At 45.2% G+C, this 24774-nt stretch overlaps 1 protein-coding gene across 1 annotated transcript; it reads right to left on the reverse strand.

Moving 5' to 3' along the window:
* Positions 1–5531: 5531 nt before the first annotated feature.
* LOC118699778 (urea transporter 2-like) lies at positions 5532–18003 on the reverse strand. Its single transcript, XM_036403950.1, has 8 exons — positions 17838–18003; positions 15737–15926; positions 15200–15328; positions 12220–12412; positions 10826–10973; positions 9207–9341; positions 7082–7131; positions 5532–5801 (listed from the first exon to the last, which is right to left on the reverse strand). Exons 1-8 carry the CDS (start codon positions 18001–18003, stop codon positions 5532–5534), a joined length of 1281 nt encoding a protein of 426 aa, XP_036259843.1.
* Positions 18004–24774: the final 6771 nt, after the last annotated feature.

Below are 24774 nucleotides of genomic sequence, written 5' to 3' on the forward strand. Positions count from 1 at the left end.
TGGCCAGACTTACCTCTTTTTATGACACAAGACGAAATGTTTTTCTGCTTCTTCATTTACTATTGCAATTAGAGAGTCAATTCACTTCCCTGCATCCACTCTCAGCTTAATAAACTTCCCTGCCCTTTCTGCTTCCCTTGCCCTGATGGTGGGGCAGTGAGGCTCACCCAGGGTATGGCTGCTTCCAAGGAAATAATCCCTTCTCACAAAGCTGTGTGTTGTAGGAATATATGTGTTAGGCCTTAACATAGAGCAGAATGCAATAATTTTTCCAGCAAGAAACTCTTCCAGCCTATAAATCCCAGTGATTACTACTTTCCTGCCAAGTAGTTCTTACTAAAAGTGGAAGATGCTGTACACAGCATGGGTTGCTGATCAACAAGAGAAAGAGGACTGGTAGCATCCAGAAATGAAGCATCAGACAGTAGGAACAAGTGAAAATTAATAGTCAGTGCAATGGATAGAGGGAGAGTTACTCTGGCTGTGGGTGGTTACGGGATTTTGCAAGCAGTGCTACAAAGTGACATTTTCATGCACAAGCACAAACAGGTAAAAATCTGTTTGCAAAAGATTTCACATTTTGGGGTAGGAAAAGAAAAAAAAAGTCATATCTATTCGGTAACTCAGTTTCTGTGAAGGTAAATGTCCTAAATGTGATTTAATTTGCACAAGTGAATTGAGCTCACTTGGCAACAGCAAGAAAGCATTGCTGGCTGACAGTTTGTCATCACCTCTGATTTTTTTGTTTTCTCCAAAGACAGGAAGTCTATACCTGATTTCTGGCTGAGTGGTTCTGCAGAGTAGAGATTTTTGGAAGACAGAGCAATGGACCTGTCAGCACTTGGCTGAAATGAAGGAAGTGTGGAAAAGCAGTGCCAGGTACAGGACAAGGTGTGCCGGGGGAAAAATACTCCAGACCATCCTGGGCACAGGTCAAGGATGCTCTTTGCAATTCAGCGCACAGCACACCTTAATTTGCAGGGGCTGGGATGTGCTAAACAGCCCCAACAACTGTGCATTTTGCGTGGTGGTGTAGCTGGATGCTTTTGGAAGGGCTTCTGCACACACTTGGTGCTTCAACCCTGCTGTGCTGTGTGAAGATGCACATTTTGGGAGCAGGGATTTGTGTCTGCCTCAGCTGTCTATGCAAAAAGCTGCCCCTGGAGGTGGAAGTGAGGATGCAGCTCCATGAGACTTTAAGCTCTTGAGTGCACAGAGGTTACTGAGTGCACTCAGGAGCTGCTGAATGACAAGTCAGAGATACCCAAGCTCATTGCTGGGCAAAATGTGGTGGGAGAAACCTTTGCTTCCCACGCAGCCTTCCCATGTCTTATCCCACCACTGGGATGTGTGAATTCCAGCTGTGGCAACAGCTGTAGGAATCTGTAAAAGCCCCCTGAGAACTGTAAAATCAGCTGCAATCAAGGGCTTGTTTCCTGTTTGAACTGCTTCCATCTCCCAAATTAAAACTGATGTAGAGGAAGAGAGAGTGAGGGAAAGCATTCAGCAAACAGGTTTCCCCCTCAGAGTGGGGATATTTCTGCAACCCTGGCAAATGTGATCTACAGAAAACCTAAATAATTCTGCAGTGTTGGACAAGATGTCTGTCTTTGCAGACTGGAGATGTCTGGCATGGACAGAGCACACAGCAACTCCCCAGCAGCTGGATATTTTTAGGAATTATCTTATTCTGATAAGTTTTGAAGTTTTGGGTTTTTCAGCTTATAGGAAGGCCCCATGTTGCTTGACTGCCCCTCTGGAATACAGAGCCCTTCCTGGTATATTCTGCTGCCTGCTGGGATGCAGGCTGGCTCCCTGTGCCAGCAACCTAGGTGCTGGGGAGAAATGCACCCTCTCCTGTATCTGATGATTTCAGGCTCCTGAATCAGTGCAGGTCTGCACTGATTGCTTGCAGGTATGGGAAGAAAAGGTGTCACATTGCAGAAAGGCTGAAGAAAAGGAAAATATTTATTTTAAGTTCACAGCAATGTTGAGTGGAGCAAGGGGTAGGGCCCAGGCTCATCAAAGCCGCTCTGGTTGCTTGAGAGTAGAGTCCAACAGGGAAATCTGTTCATCAGACTTTAACCCACTGTGCTTTGCTGGCCTGTGAGTGCCAAGCAGTGATGCAGCCACTTCTCCCCATCACTGTTTGGAAGCACAGCACTGGGTTTTCCAGGTCTGCACCTCCCTGGTGCCACCACCTCCTGTTGTGGTCTCCTTCTGTGCTGCTCTTCCCATCAGCTCTTCACCCCTGACTTTTTTGTTTTCTCCAAAGACAGGAAGTCTCTACCTGATTTCTGGCTGAGTGGTTCTGCAGAGCAGAGATTTTTGGAAGACAGATTAGGTCTCAAAGAAGATCAGATGATGGAAACCAGTTTTAGAGTGGAGATCAGGAAAAAATTCATTATGGAAAGGGCTGTCAAACACTGGCACAGCTGCCCAAGGCAGTGATGGAGCCCCCATCCCTGGAAGGATTTAAATGCTTTGTGGATGTGGCATTTGGGGAACATGAGCTACTCGCAAGTTTAGCAGTGCTGGGGGAATGGTTGGAGTTGAGGATCTTAGAGGGCTTCTCCAGCCTGAAGGATTCTGTCCTTCTGTGAATCAGGAGGGAAACTTTGTGCTCCAGCAATGAGGATGCTGCAGTGCAGGTGGCAGCGTGGCTCTGACCTCTGCTGCAAATGTCCACGGGGAAAGCAAATCCCTTCCCTCCACCTTCCCTCCGTGCAGCTTTGCTAATTATTCATGAGGGGTCATTACCAGGTCAGTCATCCTGGAGCCACCAATGCTCAAGCCAAGACATCTAAATGGCTTGCCCCAGCTTTTTCTCTGAGTTCTCTGACTGGTCTTACTAACAGAAGAACATATGTCTATGGGAGAAGAGTTGAGAACTTCCTCTCACAGAGCAAAGTTTCCTTTTTTTTTTTTTCCTTTTAGGGGGTATGAAGCAAATGCAAGAGTTTGAAAAATGATATTTGAAGGAATAAAGTAAGCATTTTTCTTGGAACTGCATAGTGTATTTACTATTTTTTACATTGAGCTCCACTTAGAACTGTCTTAATTCACTGGGAAGTTCTCTTGTAATTCCTTCACTTTGCTAAGTCTATTCTGCTTTTTAATTTTTTAAGGCAAATTTTTAGGAGGTTGGTTTTTTCATGTGCTATGGCTAGGCCAGGTGTTGGTTTGTATAGGAACATTTATTTAATGCTGTTTAAGGTGGAGGTGAGCTGGGTGGAATGATGACTCTAACTGCAGAAGAAACTTTTTTTCTCCTTTAATGGTCGTATTTGTTTTATGTTAGACCTCTGGGAGCTGTCGCAAAATTATTTGTCCCACTGAACACTGTACATCTTTTCTCTCTTAATGAAAATTTTTATAGAACTCTCTAGATATCAGACTGCTGGGCTACCACTGATAGCTTCAGTTAGTGCTTTTATTGTCTGCTGTTCCCTTGCAGGAGACACTTGATTTGTCTTGCCTGTTTTCAAGAATTATTAGTACTGGCTATAGTTACTCAAATCTTTTGATTAGCTAGAGACTTAAAAAAGCTGTTTATACTCTATTTTTTATGGAAGGCTTCAGCTCTAGAAATTGCTTTACTAATTGATTTTAGGATGGATTTTCTTGTGGCTGAGGAATTAATGCCTGCAGTGGCACTTAGATGACAAATCCTTTCCAATAGCCATATTGTGCCTGGGCTTCACTGTTATTTTTAGGAAAACAAACAATATGTTTGGCATAACTAACTGCAATTGTGGTTTTTCTTCACATGTATGGTGAAGAAAAGCATTATTTTGCAGTAATTTTCCCAGTAACCTTGCATTTCTAGTATTCAAATATTTCTCTAACGCTGTGCATGAGCTAAATTAAACTGTTCATGAATAAGCTCTCCTAGTTTCTGTGTGCTTCATATTTCATTGACTGCTGTAGAGAGAAGGTCTTCAGACAGTTGTGTGTCACCTCTTGTGTTATTCTGCCTCTCTTTGTCTCTCTCTACAGCAGCAGCAACAGGGGGATGTCCCCGATCTTGCAGTTTGCAGTGATCTCAGGAGACTGCTTTGGTGCTAGCATTAGTTTGCTGATATCATGGCTCAAAGGATGTCTTGGAAAAGAAGGGAGGAAGTAGGACCTAAATATTACCAGAATTCCTGGAATGGCCTCCCTTGTTTAAAAAAACCCAAACATCTGAACATAAACCAAAAATGTTTTTTTGTCTTCCAGGATGAATTCATTCTTGGATGCTGTTCTGTGGGACATTCAGAGGTGTGGCAGATGCTGGTGCTGCTGGATTTAGGTGATTAAGGCACAAATAATCCCATGAGCACTACCCAGGCTCACCTTTTTAAAAAGTGGTTTTTGGAGGTGGGATCCCACCTGTTCAGAAATACTCGCACGGATCTGCAAAGCAGTCCCTCATCGTGAGGCAGAGAGGACATCTTCTGGTCTGCGTGTTTGTGGTTGCATAATCCCTTTGGATTTTAAATCTTCACGTCCCTTGGGTCTGTGATTTTAAACTGACCTGGTAAAACAACTTTAGAGTGTGGAAGCCTTTCTGTCAGGCCTTCTTCACAGAGGTTTTGGCAAAGGTTCCTGAGAAAATCCTCCTTAGGGCTGCTGGAGCTTCCCTGCTGTAAGGATTTTGAGGAGGCATAAAGTGGCAGTGGTAACCTTTGACTTGTTAATTTCTCATGGTCTAATGGAAAGGATTTGCTCCTCTATGAAAGGGAGAGAAAGAACTGCGACCAGCAGTAAATGTTTATCCCATTCTTTATATGGAGTTTTTTATTTCCCAGTGGATGTGTGTAGGGATTCAGACTTGCCATCCTGCAATCAGCAGGAGAGAGAGATCTTCAATTTGCAAGACAGAAAATTATTCAAGGAAAAGAAGAATGTTTGATCACTGCTAGCTAGTCGCTCTTCTAGACTGATTAAAGCATATATATTCATTGCCTTGGCACTTAATGAGGAGGCAGGAGATGGCAACAGAAGTGCTACAGGATGTGCTCTGTAAGAATATTTACCTGTGTGTGTTGTAGCTGTTAAGAGGTATTAAATGGGTTAGACATTGATGGCACACAAGAAAGGAAGAGAACAGTCTGTTTATTTCACTTTCAAATATACATGCTCTTAATTTGAAGTGTAGCTCTTGACTTAGTTCTTACATTATTTATTATTATTAGACACCAATGCCTTCTCAGCATATTTATTTTGTTAAATTACACCTCTGAAATTAAATGCAGCCTCTTGTCAGCTTTAATGTTCTTCTGCCTATTCTTATAATTATTATTGATAAGAGGTGACTTTCAAGTTAACAGCCAGTGGATGGATAAGGCAGCTGTTATTATGTTACCTGAGTGCTTTTCGGAAAGCTTAGCTCAAGGGCAAACCGTGATTTCTCCAGTGTGGAATGCTGAATCCCCAGCCTGCATACTGCTGGCTAAAGTGGTGTTTGTGGCTGTGCTGTGCCTGGGTGATGTCTGAGAAGCTGCCCCCAGTCAGCCCCCAGGCTGCAGAGCGGTGGGTACCTGCAATCAGTGAGCGTGGCGGCTCTTGGGGATGCACAGGGGGGTGCCCCCACTGTTAATTCCTGAGCCGTCAGAGGGTTTCTGCTCCCTTCGCTTCTGCTCTTCCCTCCTGCTCTCTGAGGCCCTCCTCCTCATCCTCAGGTAGTAGATCCGGTTGGCTTCTGGGTGGGTGACTTGGCAGAGGGGCATTTTGTAGATGGCCGGGTTCTGGGAGGTGATCAGCAGGAAGAGGAGCGCCGAGAGGCAGAAGGGCCAGGTGCACACTGGCAGCCCGAGCTGGCAGGGGGACACAACACACGCAAACACCACTTTGGTACCATTTTTGGTCTCTGTGCTTATGCCTGCCTGTGGCTAAACTCTTCCATGTGGGAAACTGGGAGGGCCTTGGATTCCCTGAAGACACAGTGGGCACCAAATGCCAATTCAGCTGGCCACACAAAGGTCTGCTTTTCAGCTGGAGGGCTGGGGCTGCACAAAGCACCTGACACTGCAGACCTCAGTCCTGTCAGAGATGCAGCTTCAATACCAGTGCTGGATGGAACCTGGCACCAGCATTGAAACAACTGAATCAGGCTCCAGAGATCTGATCACTTCAATGAAAGCCAGGACACCCAGCTCACACATGGACACTTGAATTCTCTAACAGAAGAGCTAAATTCTACCCTCTCTGTTCCGTAAAATATGTATGGAGAGTACTATTCACGCATATTTCCTCTCCCCAATGACAATATGATGCTGGCATCACATCCAACCCTCAGCCCTCTCTGTTCTCCCACCTCTGGACCTGAATTGAGGTCTTCCAAAAGCAAGACCATGGGGACAAAACGTGGATGTCCTTTTTCCTGATGCCTCCCAAAAGCAGGTGTGCTTAAAGCAGCCCATATGTGGGGACCTACATAGTACTGAGAGGGTGCCAGATGAAAATGTTCAGTGCATGAAGCTGCTAGTTCTAATATTTTTTTTCTTTTAAGTTAGTAAATCAATTTAATTAAAATATGGTTTTGCTTTAATCTCTTAGATCTTAAAGAAGAAGCAGAGTCTGGCATTTCTGTCTTCACTCCTTTCTTGATTTGTCCAAATATAATAACTTTGTACTTAAGAGACCAGTCTCCCCCTCATTTTAGTTCTCATACCCAGTTCAAACATCAATAGTATCTGTGGGCAGTGTTGGAGAAAGACCTTGAATGAAGAAAATGAAAATTTAGATCATTTGGAATTGCTGAAAGATAATGTTCAACTAAGTATTTAATCTCAAACCATATGCTGTTGCTGTAATTCACATATACATGCACAGCCCTGTTGAGCCCTGTTGTGGATAACATGCTCCAAAGGTCTTTGAAATCTTATTATCAGATATAAAGTCTTCAGGGGCACAATTCAGCTGACACAGGGTTTGTACAAGACCTGCCAGCTGGCTGCAGCATTCTCATTTCAGTGTTGTCAAAGCTGACATGGAGAATTTTGAGGCATTTCCTTAATGTTATATTTGAACAAATCAAGATGCAGTTAAAAAAAAAGAAAAAAACCTCAGGTAAAACAGAAAACCCCACACTTACCACAGAGAGTGCATTAGCAAGAGCTGCTCCGGAGTAGGCACAAAATAATGCTGAGAAGAGAAAACCAAAGAGAGCTCAGGATGAGGAAAACATTGTTCAATTCTCAATTCTCAAAAAAAAAAAACCCAACAAAACAAAACAAAACAAAAAAAAAAAAAAAAAAACAAAAAAACAAACAAAAAAACCCAAAAACCAAACCACCAAAAAAAAAAAAAAAAAAAAAACCCAAAGGAAAAAAAAAACAACCAAACAACCAAACAACGTCCAAAAGCACAGCAAAATATCCTTCCTGGTACCTAATGTGAGGATCATTGCTGGAGTTCAGCAATCAGTTGAAATGTCCCAAGAGAAAATGGCCTAAAGTCTCACCAAGGAAGATCTAGGTTGAATATTAGGGAAAAATTTCTTCACAGAAAGGGTTGTCCAGCCCTGGCACAGCTGCCCAGGGCAGTGGTGGAGTTCCCATCCCTGGAGGGATTAGCAGCTGTGTAGATGTGGCACTTGGGGACATTGGCTAGTGGTGGCCTTGGCAGTGCTGGGAACACAGGTGGACTTGATGTTCTTGGAGGTATTTTCCAACACAAATGATTCTGTGACTGCATTTTGTCCTATCTTCTCTGTAGAGATGGATGGTGAATGAAGAACACGGTTTTGTCAAGATGAAGCAATCGTATATTTCTTTTATCTTTAATTTCTTTTTATCTGGCAATACCCGACCCACATGCAGTGGGAATTGCTGAAATTCTCCAGCAGGGCTGGACTTCAGAAATTCTCTGCCCCGTGGCTTCATACCACAACCAGTTACCAAAGGGTCTCTTTGCACCAGGATGACAGAACAGGAGGCAAGGTCAGGCACCCAAGTGTTAAATTAAGGAAGGAAAAGCTACTGAGAAATCCAGAAACTGTGCTCAGGACACTGAGATAAAGATAATTGTAGCCTGGGCATATCTTCACAGGAATGTCTTAACTGGGAAATTTCTCCGACTGTTCCCATAGTGCCTGGTTTTGGCTGCTGTTGGATGTGGGGTCTTTGGGCGGATGGGTTTTAAACTGACCTGGTGCAACAGCTCCCTTCTTATGACACATTTCCCCCAGTGATACATATATAATCAGGAAAAGGCTGCTTCTATGAATCTGTTGAGTTGCTAACTGGTTAAACATGCTCATGGATTAACTTGAGCTCATGCCACAAACAGTACTTCCACCCTTTCTAGATGTTTCCATATTATCAGGGTCTAACACTTTTCCCTCTGTATTCATACAATCAAGCCCAATGCTGATGCTACCAGAGAAACGGGTCTTGCACAGTACCTATTTTTGGGACAGACAGAGTGATTTGGGACAGACAGAGTGATGACTGGCTCTAAACCTGTGCTCCTGTCTTAGGCTGGAAATGCAAGATGTGGCTGGGGGTGTGTATTCTATCACCAGCTGTTAGAGGTGGGGCAATTAATTGGGCCACCTGTCAAAACCAGGTGGGGCAGGTTTTTTTTAATCTCTTCCACAACCAATCCTGCATCCTGAAAATATCTTCTGTTAATGGGCCAATGAGTGTCCCTGCATAGCTGATAAAATTCCATCATCCCATGGGGAGATGCTCTGCCCAGGGGGAGGAGCCAAGCATTCCTACCTGGATATAATCTGAGGTTTGGAGCACCACAGCAGCCTCTGCCCACTGCATTCCCAGAGGAAGACCAGGCCCACCTACAGCACCCTGGAGCTTCAGAGGAAAACTCCCCCCTTGTGCAGGATCCCTGCTCCAGCAGAACCACAGCTGGCACTGCAGGAGGGCTGAGCCACCATGGAATGCGGCTGTGCCACCCCCCTGACACACAGGGGGGCAGGTCCTATTCTGACTTTGTCAGTGTTGTTTTGTATTACTGCATTTTATTTTTTCTTTTAATTTTTATTTTTTTCCTAATAAAGAACTGTTACTCCTACTCCCATATCTTTGCCTGAGAGCCCCTTAATTTCAAAATTATAATAATTTGGAGGGAGAGAGTTTGCATTTTCCACTTCCAGGGAGGCTCCTGCCTTCCTTAGAGGACACCTGTCTTTTCAAACCAAGACAGCTCCTCATAAGCTGCCCAAATTTTTGCCTTCCCTTTATGTAAAAGATACTCACCACAGGCAAGTGAGAGCAAATGTGTCTGCCAGGTCAGGGCGTAGAACATACCCCCGATAGCAATGCAGGCCAGGGCACAGTTGTAGTTGTGTAAGCCAAGGTAGATGCTGTCAAAGGGGGATGCAATGCTCAGAGCTGCAGGACAAAGGCAAGGCTGTGAGCTCAGGTATGAGAGGAACATGCAGGAGGGATCTGTCACCTCTTCCTCATAACATCAAGGTGGGTTTGTCTGTTCTCACACATGCACACGCAGGAAAAGGAGGGTGTCAAAGGAGGCTCGTTATTTTGGAGCTCTGATAATGTCCCTGCAGTGGAATTTGGCCCAGTCTCAAAGGTTTATTTCAGACAAAACTTCCTGTGTATTCGCTGAGTGTGTTGTATCCACACACACAGGCAGAGGATCCAGCCAGAGTGTGGGAAAACCTTCTCACCTGGGTGTTCTCCTGGCAGGAAGCTGTGCTCACACACACACTGTTTACAGCTCATATTTACCCTAATTTTGAATATCAGAGGCACAACTGCATGTCTTTTGTGGGAGCAAGCAGAGTTTTCCATTTTTTCCGAGTGACCTTTGTGAGATATGGCCTAGTTACAAGAGGTGGTCACTTCACCTGTGCATTCTCCATGGGGATGGATGGGAGCTGGGGGGTCTGCCCCAAATTTGACCTCTCAGAAACTTCTGCAGGATTTCTCATAGGCTTCAGGAGTACCAGTGAAAAGGAGAGTTCAATATGTAGTGCACAGACCACTGGCAATATTAATGCATTTCCTTCTATATTGTCCTCATCTGTCCTCTGTTTTTTCACCATGCTTGTCCCAGAAACTTTCCCCTGACCTTTCCCTTCTAGATTAAATGTCACGCCTCTACAAGACCTGCCATATGCTTTTAGCCATACAAATTGCGGACAGTTTTGTTTAAAATCATGAATATAAGATAGCTACATCATGTTTAAAGTGCTTCAGAGCACAGAGAAATTTTTGGATCACTGCCTTTTCCAAGGAATCAGACTGCACTTATTCTGTCATCTGTATTTATTAAAATTGGTCTCTTAAGTGGCATTAATGTTATCTAACCTCTAGAGTCTGCTTCATGTCTCTCAATATTGTTTTTCTGGTTAGTAGAGAGACAGGACATTTTTAGTGGCATTCATTTTGGTATTTTGACAAATCCACAGCAGGGCTGAGCAAACTGCATCCCAGAAAAGTCTTTTTCTCTTCCTTGGCTGGTTAGTTCTGGGGCAGACCTTTGCTTGTGGTCATCATTTAAAGCAATTGTGATAGCAAGAAATCAGTTCTGAAAGTCTTTCTCCAGATTTCCTTATGATCTCCATGGGATTTATCACATCCAGTGGCTAGAGAGTTAAGTAAGGTGGAACAAACTACCTGTCTGAGTTACAAATCTAACAAAAAATGCAAATTTTAAAGAAAACCTGCTTCTGTTCTTGCCTGCACTCTGTTGTGTGACCTTTGCTAAGAGCTTTCAAATTAAGAGACAGTTTGAAAGAATGAGAGTGTTGTCCCAACTACAGCCAAGCTGAAGCAACTTTAAAGTCTGGACAGAATCTGGCTTGGATCAAGATACCTTGATTGAAAAAAATAATTTGGTCAGTATTTCTTACCTGCAAACATCCCCACAGCTGATCCAATTGCAGCATGCAAACAAATCAGTGGCGAGGAGATGAGCAGAGCCACAAGAAAAATCCCTCCAGTCCAGGGGTTTCCACAACCATACACTTGACCAATCCCAACTGGGATGGATTGTAAGAGCTGCAGCAGATGGCAGAAAAGGGCTTGTTATTTATTGTCTGTCTATGCCCTGAGGGACACAGCAGATGTTCTGTCCAAGATATTGGCTGAAAAGGGAAGGAAGAAACCCTGGCTCTGAGTTGGAGTCTGAGCACTTCATAGAATCTCAGAATGGTTTGAATTGGAAGGGACCTTAGATCATCTCGCCTTATTTTCCAGGCCGAATAAACCCAGTTCTCCAAGCCTTTTCTTATAAAAGATGTGCTCCATCCCTCTGATCACCTTGCTGCCTCCTCTGGTCTCCCTCCAGCAGCTCCAGCTCCTTGTGCTGCTGGAGCCAGGGCTGGGGCAGCTCTGCAGGTGGGCTCTCACCTGAGCCCAGGGGCACAGGGGCAGGATCCCCCCTGCCCTGCTGCCCACGCTGGGGCTCAGCCCAGGGCAGGGGGGTTCAGGCTGGGGCAGGTCCAGCTCTCACCCACGGCACCCCCAGCTCCTTCTCCCAGGGCTGCTCCCTCTGCTCAGCCCCAGCCTGGGCTGATCCCAGGGGCTGCCCTGGCCCAGGTGCAGCTCCAGCACTCGGCCGTGTTAAACCTCGTGAGATTCCCCTGGGCCACTCCTGCAGCCTGTCCAGGTCCCTCTGGATGCCATCCCATCCTCCAGGTGTGTCAGCTGCACCACTCAGCCTGGTGCCATCTGCAAATCTGCTGAGGGTGCCCTGGATCCCTCTGTGTGTGTCATTAATGAAGATAGTCAATAACACTGGTGCCCAGATGGACCTCTGAGGGACCCCCTGGGACCCTAAGCCATTGACCACAACCCTCTGGATCTGGTACGCTGTTCTCCTCTGGGAAGGTGACCCTCCAAAGCTAGAGCTAGACATGAGGCGACTGGATATAAATGAGTTTCTGTCACTTTGAAATCCTGATGTTTCCTCTGAATTTTCATATTGCCACTGACAGTGTTGCTGATGTTTTTTTTAACCTGGACAGGAGGAGTTCATATCCAGATGTGTGCTGGATGTACACTCAAGACTAGTTTTGGGCCAAGCCAAGTTTGAGGGGAATGAGAGGCTCAGGTTCTCTGCTTCCTGAGGCTCCACCAGCCTTTCTGCTGGATGAACCAGGACTGTCCCTAGGGATTCTGTGGCACTGAACCAACCCCTGTCCTTCTGTGAATTTTGACCCACATAAAAGCATCACCCAGAGGAGAACGCCTTCATGCTCACCTTCTCACTGAAATACCATAAACCTGTTGGTGTGAAGCTTACCAGTGGCACATTGATGTCAGACCAGGTGATATTGGGCACTGCAGCTATGGGTTTGATGAGGGTTGTGGGGAAGAAGGGGTTGTAGTGTCCTGTAGCAGCTAGGTACAGGGTCACCACAATGTTGAAGGGCAGAGTGAAAACAGGAAGGTCCCATTTGCTGAAGATGGATCCCAAAGCACTGGACAGAACTGGGCTAAGAAAAGGAGAAGAAATAGAATTATAACTTGCTCATCACAATTTATAGTGGTGAGACAGCCTGCCTCTTTGGTCACAAAATGATAACTTTGGCAAATAAAGGCCAATACAGTTCCTTGTAACAATGCCAGGTGGTGAATATCTTAATAATACCTTAATACCTTAATCTGCATCAAACAAAGAGTTGTCAAAAGTTGTTTGTCTTTCTGAAGAAAATAATGTCCCATCCATGTATGCATCCAATACAGGATTTGAGCATGGACAGAGACAGGCAATCTGACTTACTATTCAGTTGAAAATTTGAATAAAAAGCAGTAAAGGAAATTTTAGGAATGTCACGTGAAGAACTGGGGAGAACTTTAGATGGTCTAAAAAAGCTGCTGTCTAGAGGAGGCAGGAGGGAATTAGAAATTATCCAATTTGCTTTTTTTTGGCCATTTTTGTTTTGTTCTTGTTTAAACAGTTTGAAGGGTATCATGAGATGGGTCTGGAAGAGAAATAAAGCAGAAGAAGTGATCAAAGGCAGTGGAAAATCTTCCATTAAGAAAGATAACAATATTTACTATGCTGGACACTATTTTTAGGGACTCTGAGGCCCAACAGAGTGCAAGATGAAATCATCACTGTAGCAGAGCTGGGCAAGGTGTTGGTACCAGACTTCACTCAGACCCTGACTGATGTAATTTTGTGCTGCTTAGGTATCATCTGAAATCATACACAGTTTCCTGAAAACTGAGACTTGTTTTTAAGTAGCTTGATTGAATATTTTTAGCATGTAAAGTATTTGGGGTGAGACTCAACCTTAAGTCAAAACACAAAAACCATATAAACCTTGAAATACCATGGCCTTTCCCAAAGTTCTTGTTTGTAGAACCTAGGATATAATCTTTGATCTGCTTTCCTCAGGACATTTCCAGACTCTCTGATTTCCACTTGAAGTGTGTGTCCTACAGGAAGGACTATATGGGAGCATATTGGCAAGGTAATATCTGATTTTTATGCGTCCCAGAAAGTTCAAGGAAGAGAAGAAATGGCCAGTCCTTTGTGCAAATGGCCAGTGTTCTCCTTCCAGCTGAGCTCTTCTGCTACAGGTGAGCTGAATAGCTCTTATGGTCTACTCCAACTAGCAGTGAACATTGCAGTTTATAAAAAATCAATTTAAAGACTTTAAGTTTTTCAAGGAACTGGATTTGAGCCCTAGAAGGTCATTAAGCTGGTTATAATAAAAAACAACTCCATCCAAGTTATTTGACATTTCAATAGCAACATCTTGTGTCCTGCTGTACTATCAGTGGGAAAAATGCTTTGTTCTCCCTGTGTAATCTCAGATGAAGCCTATTCTTTTTTTGACAAGTTTGGTTCCCAAAGGAGTTTACAGATTTTCTTGCTTGCAGCTGTAGGGAAAAAAAATAAATCAGTACTTCAGTGAAAATGGTGTCCTAATTTCTGTGCTGAAATACAAAGCTTCTGTCACTTACACATCTTGTCAGGAAAAAAGGAAACAGTTAAATAAATGCTGACTTCTAAAGCTGAAAGTCAAAGTATCGGTTAAAAAAAATCACTGAAGTGTCTGATTTTAAAATATTTCAGCTCTGCCCTCAAGACTTGTGAACTAAACAATGAAGAAAATTTTGAACAAAAGGCCTCAAGGAATTCTGGCAGATGAGACAAAGTAAACATTCTTGCAACATGTCCTGGGTTTTGAGAGATTGTTATAAAATGACCTTTGCTGAGAATGACTAAAGAAATAAAATATAAAACAAATCTGATCTTAAAAGCAGTGAAAATCCAATAATGGTTTGCATCTTACTGCTTACAGTGATAAAATGTACTATTAAATTAATTTCAGTTAAGGCTGTTAAACAGATTCTGCAGTGCTGTTCAGATCCATATTCAAAAAAGGCAAAATTTAATCCTGGAAGCACATAGCCTGTCCTTTGGAGCTATTTGGAGGAATTAATTCTGCTCATGACTGGTTGCACATCCGAGAAGGAGAATATTGAATTCAGCCCCAAGATGAGCACAGGGTTGATTCAGGGCCTGGATGAGGAAGAAGCCTTGCGGTGTTGGGTGCAATGACCTCCATCCTGTGTGTGTCCTGCTGCTGAGGGCCATTTTCAGAGGCCTGGGGTGGGGCTGCTTTGCCTGTGTGCTACAATGAGTGTTTCTGTGCCCTCAACTCCTACCATGTCCCTCATGAGCTCTGTGAGGTGACAAACACAATCCTCCAGTGCCATCAGGTCTGGAGTCACTGGCGCAGGGCAGCGGGGCCCTCAATGCGCCTGAGCTGCTTTTAGCCAGACCCATCCTTTGGGAATTGTCCCTAGGAGGAGTGATGCCTCAGGTTTTAGCTTTTATTTTCAGATTCTGTACTGCTTTAGTGTGTACTTCTGAGCTTCATATTAGGGGACAATTAGCTCTCTTCACTGAGCAGGGAGACAAAACAATTCCTTCTCTAGCTGGGGACCAAGGACAAATGATCCAAATTCCAGGCCCAAGAGCATAAACAAGTGAGCTGAAGAGAGAAAAGCAAGAAAGATGGGCCTTGGACAATTAACTCCAACATGCAAATGGACCAAAACTTATAAAACTGTGAGAACCCATGACTGGTCATCCATTTTGTGACCATTTTGGGTTCACCTGGGGTGTAGCGCTGGCTGGGCTCTTTTGCTGCCTGAGGTGTATCCATTGAGGCCTTCTAATAAATCCCTGCTTTTTTCTTTAGCTCTGCCTAGTCTCTGTTCTAAGTCAGCCTTCAGAAGGCATGAGGAGCAGTGGCACTTACCAGGCCATGGAAATCACAGCCACGGCGGGCAGAAGCCACCAGTAGTAGTCCCCCTTGTCAGAGTAGACGGCCATGAGCAGGCCCACCAGGATCCCATTGTAGCCGTGCAGCCCAGCCGCGATGGACGACCTGCCGTGGAAACAATTGCGAGGCAGAAAGCTTTGCTGAAGGCAGCCCATCTCTGGGGCCCGCAGAAATGCAATTTGTAAGTGTCCTGCCCTTGTGAAAAAGCAGTGAGATTACTCATGTGCTGCCTTGCACTGGTGTGTGGGAGGGGGGAAGTTTGGGGACTGCTGGATGATGGAGGGGGAATCCTTGTGACTCAAAGGATCTACATAGTTTGAGGACGGCTATCAGGGAGAAAGAACTGTGTGTTTTCAGGAAGACAGACAGCCACAGGGACAACTCTTGGGCACAACTCTGTCTTCACCTGAGTATTCTGTCTCTAACAAGGCGCAGTGACCCATCAGCGAGCTCCAAATAATATCACAACCATCAATTTTTATTAAGTGCATGAGGACACGAGGTGCCACCTACCTGTCCTGGCTGAGGGCCAGCGCAGTTAATGTGGACACAGTGGTTCCAGTGCAGCCCGTGAGCATCCACCAGGGGCTCTGGATGAAAAGCCCCACTAAAATGATCAGTCCACTGAGAGGGTTGTTGACAAACATCACCTGAGAGGTCCCTCGCAAGATCCAGTCCACCAGCTGAACCATTAAGGGCTTGCCTGGAGGAGATCAAGACAAAACACTGTTGGAAAGGCATCATTTTAGCAAAGCACAATCTTTGCAGCCCCTTTCTGGGCATAGAACAGAGGTGAAATATTAACATTTCTGTAAAACAGGTCTCTGATTGATTGTTGTCTTTGCGTATTATCTGGCACTTGAGAATTAAGAGGGATGTACTGGGCACTTCTATAAAATTTATGGAGGGACAAACACACAAGTGACTTATTTATGGTTGTCAGAGAATAGTCAAAGGATTATTTGCATAGTAGATAACTTTAGATTCTGCTGTAAAATCAATAATGAGACAGACTCTTTTTGGTGTATAATTCAAATGCAGAGGGGGACTCTGAAAATACTTTGTATCTATATAGGGAAATACAGGAAATATAAGAAAAGGAAATTATTTTGCTGTTTTAGGAAGAAAATCAGCAACCTTGAGCATGAAGGTATGGTGTATATAGCAGATGGGGGTCAAAGGTTACTAAAAAGTATTTTGAGAGCTAAAGAACCTAAATTAGAAATCAGTAATTATAGGTTGGACAGTACTCAGGGCAAAGAGGCATTTCCAGAGGACAAAGAGTTATTGCTCTTTGGAGAAGGTTATTGAACATGGACAGAGTAAACAGACACCAAGCACAGATACCTCAGGTGAGTGCAGGGGGAATGTGGGATGAAGGCACTGCAATAACATTTTGCTGCTTGTTCTCCTACTGAAAATTGACTTGAGTTTTTACTCTGCCTCTCTTCTGGGAAAACTGCAACCATTTCTAAACTGCTGGGTGTTATTAAAGGATGATGCAAGGAGAATGGATGGGAAAGGGGAGCTACTTCCATGTACAAGATGTTCAGATGTTCACACAATGTCCATATGCAGCTTTTATCTTCAAGATTTATCTTCAAGATTTAGTCATCTTAATTTGATTGTTCATTAGATGCAGCTTAAGGTCTTAGGGTATTTTCTGAATATGGGCAATAACTTATTCCTAGGAATTCCTTTCAGGCAGGGTTAAGGAGGCAGAACGAGGAGGAGGAAGGAGTTCCTTAGAGGAAAATGACCAGGCTTGTCTGAGCTAATCTTAATATTTGGTGTTGAGCTATGCAACAGGTATCAGCAATACACTTAGTCTCAGACACAAGTATTAGCTGTAAAAATTCAAAGATAACAGAGGACAGTGGCCAAAGCTTTCCAGAACACTGAATAAGAAAAGTTGTTGACAAAGCATGTACCACTGGAGTAAAGAGAAAGCAGGAGGAGATATTCCCCTGTGTCTGGGGATAACACTGGCCTGGCCATAAATGGATGCCTCCTTTTTCTCTCCCATTGCTGGAGGTGTACTGCTAACAACCTTAGCCTTGACAGAGGACCCACAGTCTTACACAGCCTCTCAATCCCCAGTAATTATGGGTATCTTGGACTGTCTGCTCATGCATTGCTCCTGTCTGGACAGTGAACCTTTGAGATCAGTCCTGGCTTCTATCTTACGGCATTGTAACACCCTCTCAGTGCTTATTGCTCCCCCAAGGCGGGGAACTCAAGAGCCTCTGCCTTTATCAGGAGGTAATTCCCCATCATCAGCCCACAGATGGATGAGAGACAGTGGCTAATCCAAGGCAGGAGACTCAACCCCCAGCCCTGCTGTGTGATTCTGGCACTGCTATGTGAGACCTGATGCTAATGACATGTAACTGAGTGAGAAAGACATCTCAGGACTGTGCCAAATTTTGCCTGCTGACATGGTGATGGCCAGAGGATGCAGTGAGATTGTCTTCCTGAGAGTGAGATAATTAAAAGGCCAGAGTTTGCAATGAGCTTGGACCGTGCTGCTTCTGCTCTGCCTCAGGGGTGAAACACATTTCACTGGAAGTACTGATGGTGATATGGATATCCCCAAACACATCCTTCTCCTTACTTTTCATCCACTCTCCATATTCATTCATTTCTCCTGTGAGATACCCAAAACTATGGTGGATCCAGTTTCCACTTCTCCACAGCAGGTCCTGGGCTCTTGACATCTCCTTCTTGTACAGCTCCCTCTCATTGGAATCTTCAGTCACAACGATCTCTCCAAGCTCCATCCCCTTTTGGGTGATGATAAAGGGTAACTGTAAATCACAGAGACAATGTGTTAGAAAAATATTTTGGGTTGGGCTCTGACAACGATCGGAGCCCAGTGGTGATATCTTTTATAAAAGATGGGATGTTTATGGAGAAGAGATCTGCCAGATCCACAGCTGGGAGTGGTATGTGCTGCAGTGGTGTCTCCTCTCAGGGATGGGGACCAGGCAGTGCCCTGCTGCTGCTGTGGGGCTGTGGCACACACACACAGAGCTGCAGGGGGAAAGAGAGACATGGCATGGGTGCCTTGCAGCATCCCACCCTCACTCCAGCTCCTGATGCAGCCTGTGGCAAGCTGCTGGCTGGACATGAGACGTGACATCTGCCAAGAGACTGAGAAGCACCTGTGTGCTGACCATGCTTGGCTGAGTGTAGCTACAGCGGCAGGTGCTGAGAGGGGAGCCTGCTGAAGTTTGTCCAGCAGTGAGCTGGAAGCAAGCAATGCAAATTGCCAGAGCAGCAGCAGAGAGTAGGGGACAAGAAAATACAAGAGGAGAGGCTGAAGTGTGTGTCCTTTTTGATGTTGTGAGTTGGTGCTTTTGTGTATCACCAGGTATCTATGATACTCCTCATCCCACATCTGCCTTTGATAGACCAGCAAGAGCAACCTGGGGTAGCATCAAAGCATTGCACAGAAATCAGCACCCACATGTGGCTTTTGACAAGGACAAGAGCATTGGCTCAGGGCTGCATGCTTAGTTAGCAGGTGAATATTCAGCAGGAGTAGGGGTTTATTAATTTTCCAATTACAGTTGTGAGGCTTTGCTCATTAAAAATCTATTACCAATGAACATGAAAGAAAAAAAAATACATAAATACACTGCACTGTAGCCCGGTGAGCTACGCTGCAGGTCACACCCTCAAAATTGCATCCCTGCTGCCTGAGGGAGCCTGGCATCAGCTGTGGGATTTGCTCTGGTGATTTTGGTATGGTGTGGCTGGGTTTCCTCCTGGTGTTGCCCCAAAGCGGACAGTGCTGTGTGAAGGGCTTGCCCCCTGTTTTGTGGAAGATGGGCACCATCTTCCGGTGGGAGCCTGCTGCCGGGTGGCGCGGCGGGGCTGGCTGTCGGCGTGGCAGCCTGGAGCAGCAGCAGGGAGGGATGCTCGGCTGCAGGAAAGGCTGCTCTGCACTGACGGGAAGACGGCAGAGACAGCTCCGGCTCTAAACGCCCTCAGAAGAAGGTCCTTGAGAAAGGAAAGCTGGTTTCCCCGCAGCCCCTGGCAGCCCGATGCTGGGCGCAGCCCGGCACACGCGATGCGCGGCGCCTGTTCCCAGCGCTCTGGCTCTCTCTGCCGGCAGCTCTTCCCCATGGCACTTCTTGGGGTGACCTTCACCGTCGGCGTCAGCCTGGGCAGGGCTGCACCGGCAAGAGAGGCTGTTGTGTGGAACCGTATTAACAAAACCTGGGCGTCACTCGGTTTGTTGGAGGCAAACGGGGGAGGATTATTGTATTCTATAACACTATAGAAGGTATTAAACGGTCTAAAAAAAATACTGTGGTTGTGCAAGGAATAGACACCTGCAAACCTTGAATCAGATAATTGGAGATTGATCTAGGTGGGAAGGGACCTAGAAGCCCATCCCATTCCACCCCCTGCCATGGGCAGGGACACCTTCCACTAGCCCAGGTTGCTCCAAGCCCCTTCCAAACTGGCCTTGGACACTGCCAAGGGATGGCGCAGCCACAGCTCGGGGCAACCTGTTCCACAGTCTCACAGCCAAGACTTTCTTCCTTACATTTAACCTAAATCTCCCGTTTTAGTTGAAAACCATTCCCCCTTGTCCTGTCCCTCCATGCCTTGTCCCCAGTCCCTGTGCAGCTCTCCTGGAGCCCCTTGGGGCCCTGGCAGGGGCTCTGAGGTGTCCCTGGAGCTTCTCTTGTGCAGCTCAACAGCCCCAGCTGTGCCAGGCTGGCTCCAGAGCAGAGGGGCTCCAGCCCTTGCCCAGGGGCTGTTTCATGGAGTTGTTAACAAGGAGGTTTTGAGGTTCTGCAAAGCTGTGCTCAGTGCAGGAACAAACAAGGAGCAAAAGAAAAAAGAGGGGTTGGTTTTACTATCCTGCTTTGTTTTCTGGTTTGTAAATTCATTCTGTCCAGAAGTTGAGTCCAGTTCCTGGTTTCAGTTTAAAGCATCCTTGGTGGATGCCTTTTTTGGCTATTCCTTGTGGTTAGCCAGGAAGACTTTGATGTAGGGAACACTGAGCTGGAATTCCCCTTCTCTTCCCATGTGTCCTCTAAGCTGGGGGAATTTGCAGTGGTTAGATATTGTGAATTTACATCCCTCTGAGGCAGGAAGAGACCAGATTCTACTGGAAAATATTTGTGCCTGGTTACATCCCATGTGCAGTGGGGCTTTGTAAGATGTACAGTTTTCTTGGGTGTAGCTTTGGGTGCCTTCAGGTGGAAGTCAGGGCATCTGAACCCAGGGCTGCCAAAATAAACTTCCTGCTATTCCCATGGAGAGCTCAACCTGGGTGCTCTAGTGAGGCACCCAATAATTTTTGGGAAGGACATGGGGTCTGAAGTCAGCAGCACAAGCAGGGAAGAGATTCCAGAGCAATGCCAGGCCAGCACCTGGCTGTCACAGAGGTTCACAGCCATATTTAGCCATTGATCTGCTAACAGAGATAACTCTCTGTTGAACACTGGAACAGGCTGCCCAGGGCAGTGGTGGAATCATCATCCCTAGAAGTGATCAAAAGCTGTGTGAATGTGGCACTTGGGGACATGGGTTAGAGGTGGCCTTGGCAGTGCTGGGTTATTGTTGGACTTGATGATCTTAGAGTGCTTTTCCAGCTTAAACAATTCTATGCTTCTGTGATCCTATTCCATTTTGTCTGCTTTGTTTATTTGCTCATGTTCTCCCTGAAGTGTTTTCCAAAGGATTTCAAGGGCTGAGGTGGGCTCAGAGAGCTGCTCTGGATCCATGTAAGGAAGACTGGTATATGCCTTACGGTCCTGAAGTTTTTTTGGGATGCATTATTAAAGAAAGGTGAGTGGTCCCTTTGCGGTGAACAGTAACCTCCACGAGCTGTGCAGTACAGCTGTTACCAGCAGGGAGAATAAATGCCAAGGGGCTGTGTCTAAGTCATCACAGCGTATGAAAAGCTTATGCTTATTTTAAACCCCACCAGGAAAAATTACTTGGGGGTTTTACAAAGCAGAAACATGACTTCAGAGCTCCTAAACCCTGTACTTACAAGGCTGCATAGCTCAATTCCCTCTGAAATGGAGATGTGGGACCTGTGTATTTTTAAAATTCTTGTCTTGCTCACATCATTTAACTGTCAGGGGTCAAGGGCAATGTCGTCATATGAGACCCCTTTCCAGTCAATTCCTCTCTGTAGGGAGACATTAATATCTCCAGAGAGTGACTGGTATCTCTTTTTCCTAACATACCTAGCTGAATTGTGAAAAAGGAAAAAAAAAAAAAGGGTGTTCTGCCTCTCTTTTTCCACTGGCTGCAGAGGGAGCCTGGTGGCTGAGCTTTTAGAGGTCTGTTTGCAGGCAAGAAAAGTTCCAGCCTAAGAGACTTTGCCAAGGTCAACCCTGAGTATTTTGGGAATGGGATCTGTAGTCCCAGGCAAGTGCTTTTAAATCACTGAGCCATCTGCAACGAGCCTGTAATCGACATCAAGTCAGGCATTGAAGTTCTGGGGCTAAGAAAACTGCCCCAAAACTTGCCCCTTTTTATGATTCCTGCTTGCCTTCTTCTTATGGATTGGAAGGGAACTAAGTCTCATCTTGGATGGAGCACACTCACCCTCCTCTGATGGCAAAGCAACTTGGGACATTGCTGGAGGAGAAGGCTGAAGAATTACCAAATTTGGGGGGAAAGAAGTAGTGAACAAAGAATATAAAAAAGATATTTGGGGGCACTGAAAGCCTCTGAAGTGCTGCTGTGGTGAATTGCAGGGCTTTATGTAAGAACAGCCCAAGGGGCTGCAGCAGCTGGGTAAGACCCTGGAGGGTTGTGAGGGGCACAGTGATCCCTGCAGGATCATTCCACCCTGGGAAAAAACACCATTTCTTTGCAGGGAACACCTGTCAGTCTATCGATGGGCTGGTGCTCAGTGGTACAGGCTGCATGAATAACAGAGAAATCATTCTAACAATTATCTAATTAGGGCTAATGAGAGCCTGAATCACTTATGGCACACCTAGGGCTGATGAGGAATTCCTTGAGAAAGGGCCTTTTGTTAGCAAACACCAATTCATCAGCGTGGTAATGAGCAGTCCTGCTTGTTAAGAACATTTTTCCAGACTGCAGGGTAGTGCCAGGTGGTTGGGACTCACCTCCAGACCTACCTGTGCCTGCTCATCCCCAGCAGACAGCTGCTGCAGCCTGCTTTTGAGGTGCAGGGAGCTGACAGCACAGAGATGTGCATTTTTAAAGCCTTTCACATCAAGCTCTGGGTTTCTCTTTGGCTTGTGCTGCTAAAGAAAACGTTCCCAGCATACCAATATCACAAAGCCTTCAGTGATCTGGTGGCCTCGTGCAAATTAAAAAAAAAACACAAAAAAAAAAAAAAAAAAAACAAAAACCCAAACCCAATTTTTTGGTCAGGACAGTGAGATGGTGCATGACCAGCGTGGTGGGTGACCAGTATCACTTGAGCCAAATGTTCTACAGGGCTGCTGTTTGTGTTGGGAGCTTGGCCATGTGTTAAGGTACCTGAAGCCAAGCCTGGATAAATTATCTTTCCACTTCTGTGCTGAAAGCACAGTCATCAGAAACGCATTGACTTCAAGGGACGTGGCCTCACAAGGGCCTTGAAAAGAAACAGTTTGCAAAAGCACATTTCTGTCATAAGAAGCCATAAAAGAATAGAGAAGAAATACCATGTACAGCTAGAGGGAAAAAACTTTGGGATGGTGACAGAACGCTTGGCTGAGTCGTAATGACTTTGCCAAGTGAGGCTCTACCAGGGATCAACCTGTGATGTTGAAAGCAAATGAAAAAATCAGGGCATTTCAGAACAGTTGCTGAGGATGCATGCAGCACAGTTTCTGAGAATAGTTTCTGAGACATTTAAAATAAGAAAAAGAGAACAAAAAACCAAATAACGAACCAGCCAATTAAAAAAAAAAACCACCCAAAAGGAAAAAAAAAAGGTGCTCAGGTGACCTTTTTTCCTATCACAGTCATTAAATGAAGTCACATCCTGCAGCAGTTCTATCATATCTTTACAAGCAGAGCTACAACAATTAGCAGTTAGGGTAGTTTAATGGAGCTAAATATGATTCTTACATCCTTATTTAGATAATTGGCTTTTACAGTGTGGTCTTGGAGTCTTTCTGTGTCTTCCTTTCCCAGTCTCTGTACTGTGTAATGCAATACTTTGCTCCAAGGCGAGAGTTTACTACTTCTCCTTTCCCCCTCTGCTGCAGCAGTATGTCCCATTCTGCCAGTGGAGGCACAGAGTTTATTTAATGGATTTCATTGGTGTCTGTGGTAGGAGCTGTGCTGGCACCATTTGTATTTGGAATGTCTGTACAGCCACAGTCACACACACACACACACACATGTGCACATGTGTGTAACTGTGAAGGAGGAGGCTTTGGCTTCCTTACCAAAGATCTCCTGAAGAGTGTTGCTAGAAAGGGATTCATGGGCTCATAAAGTGGTTTGTGTTGAAAGGGACATTAAAGCTCATCCTCTCCCACCCCCTGCCATGGGCAGGGACACCTTCCAGGCCTAAGACACTTCCAGGGATTGGGCAGCTACAACTTCCCTGGGCAACATATGCCAGGGCCTCATCCCCCTCAAGGGAAGAATTTCTTTGCAATATATTATCTAACTCTAGTTCTATTCCTCTTGACTCCCTATAACCATTTAAAAGCTTTTCATTATGTTGCCTCTCCATGGCTGATGTGGAGATGATCAGTATCATCTCCAGGGAGCTCACCCGGGTGTGTGGGACATCATTGTTGGGATGGGATGGATTCACTCCCAGAAGTGGTTACCTCATCCTTGCAGTGACACAGGGAGCCTGAGGTGGGACCTACGAGGGTTGGCGTGTGCAGTGTGGATGTCTGTACCTGAGCATCTTGCCTTGACTTCCAGTGAGGAGCTGGTCAATGTATGCATCTAAAGCATGATTCACCCTCTCCCATCCTACACAGATGAATCATGTCCCAAATGCTGTCACATTTTCTGTCTATAATGGGAAAGACAGACAGCTCAGATGCACACAGCTGCACCACGTGTACGCAGGGAGAGGCGTGATGAGTCTCAGCTAAATGACTGTCCTAAGGTTATTCAGGAAATCTGTAGCTCACTGGGATATCCAACAAGTACACCTTCATGTTTGAACCAAGTGCCTTATATGTGAGGAATTTTCAAAATGCTATCTGTTTTTTAGTAATAAAAGTAGTCAGGTCAGGTAGATATTTTAAGACACAAAAATCCTGTTTTCCTGCATATGGTTCCAGTTATAAAACCAGAGGGGAAAACAAATAGAGAAAATATGAAATATAAAAACCGTAGCTTCTAAACAGAATGTTTTTCAAAGGTTTCCATGAGGTGTTGGCTGTTCAGCAAAGCAGACTGTAAAACAATTTTACAAGCCACATTTATTCTAAGAGCTCCACTTATTGAAGTACAATTCAAACTCTTGTTCTGCCGGCCAAGTTCCATAAATTAAACACTTGTCCAATAACACATACCTCTCCTCTGTTTCTTTTTGGCTTTTTGTTTTTGTGAGTCTCTCTCACTCTTTTTTTTTTCTT

Source organism: Molothrus ater, chromosome Z (assembly GCF_012460135.2).
Source record: "Molothrus ater isolate BHLD 08-10-18 breed brown headed cowbird chromosome Z, BPBGC_Mater_1.1, whole genome shotgun sequence".
Lineage (NCBI taxonomy): Eukaryota > Metazoa > Chordata > Aves > Passeriformes > Icteridae > Molothrus > Molothrus ater.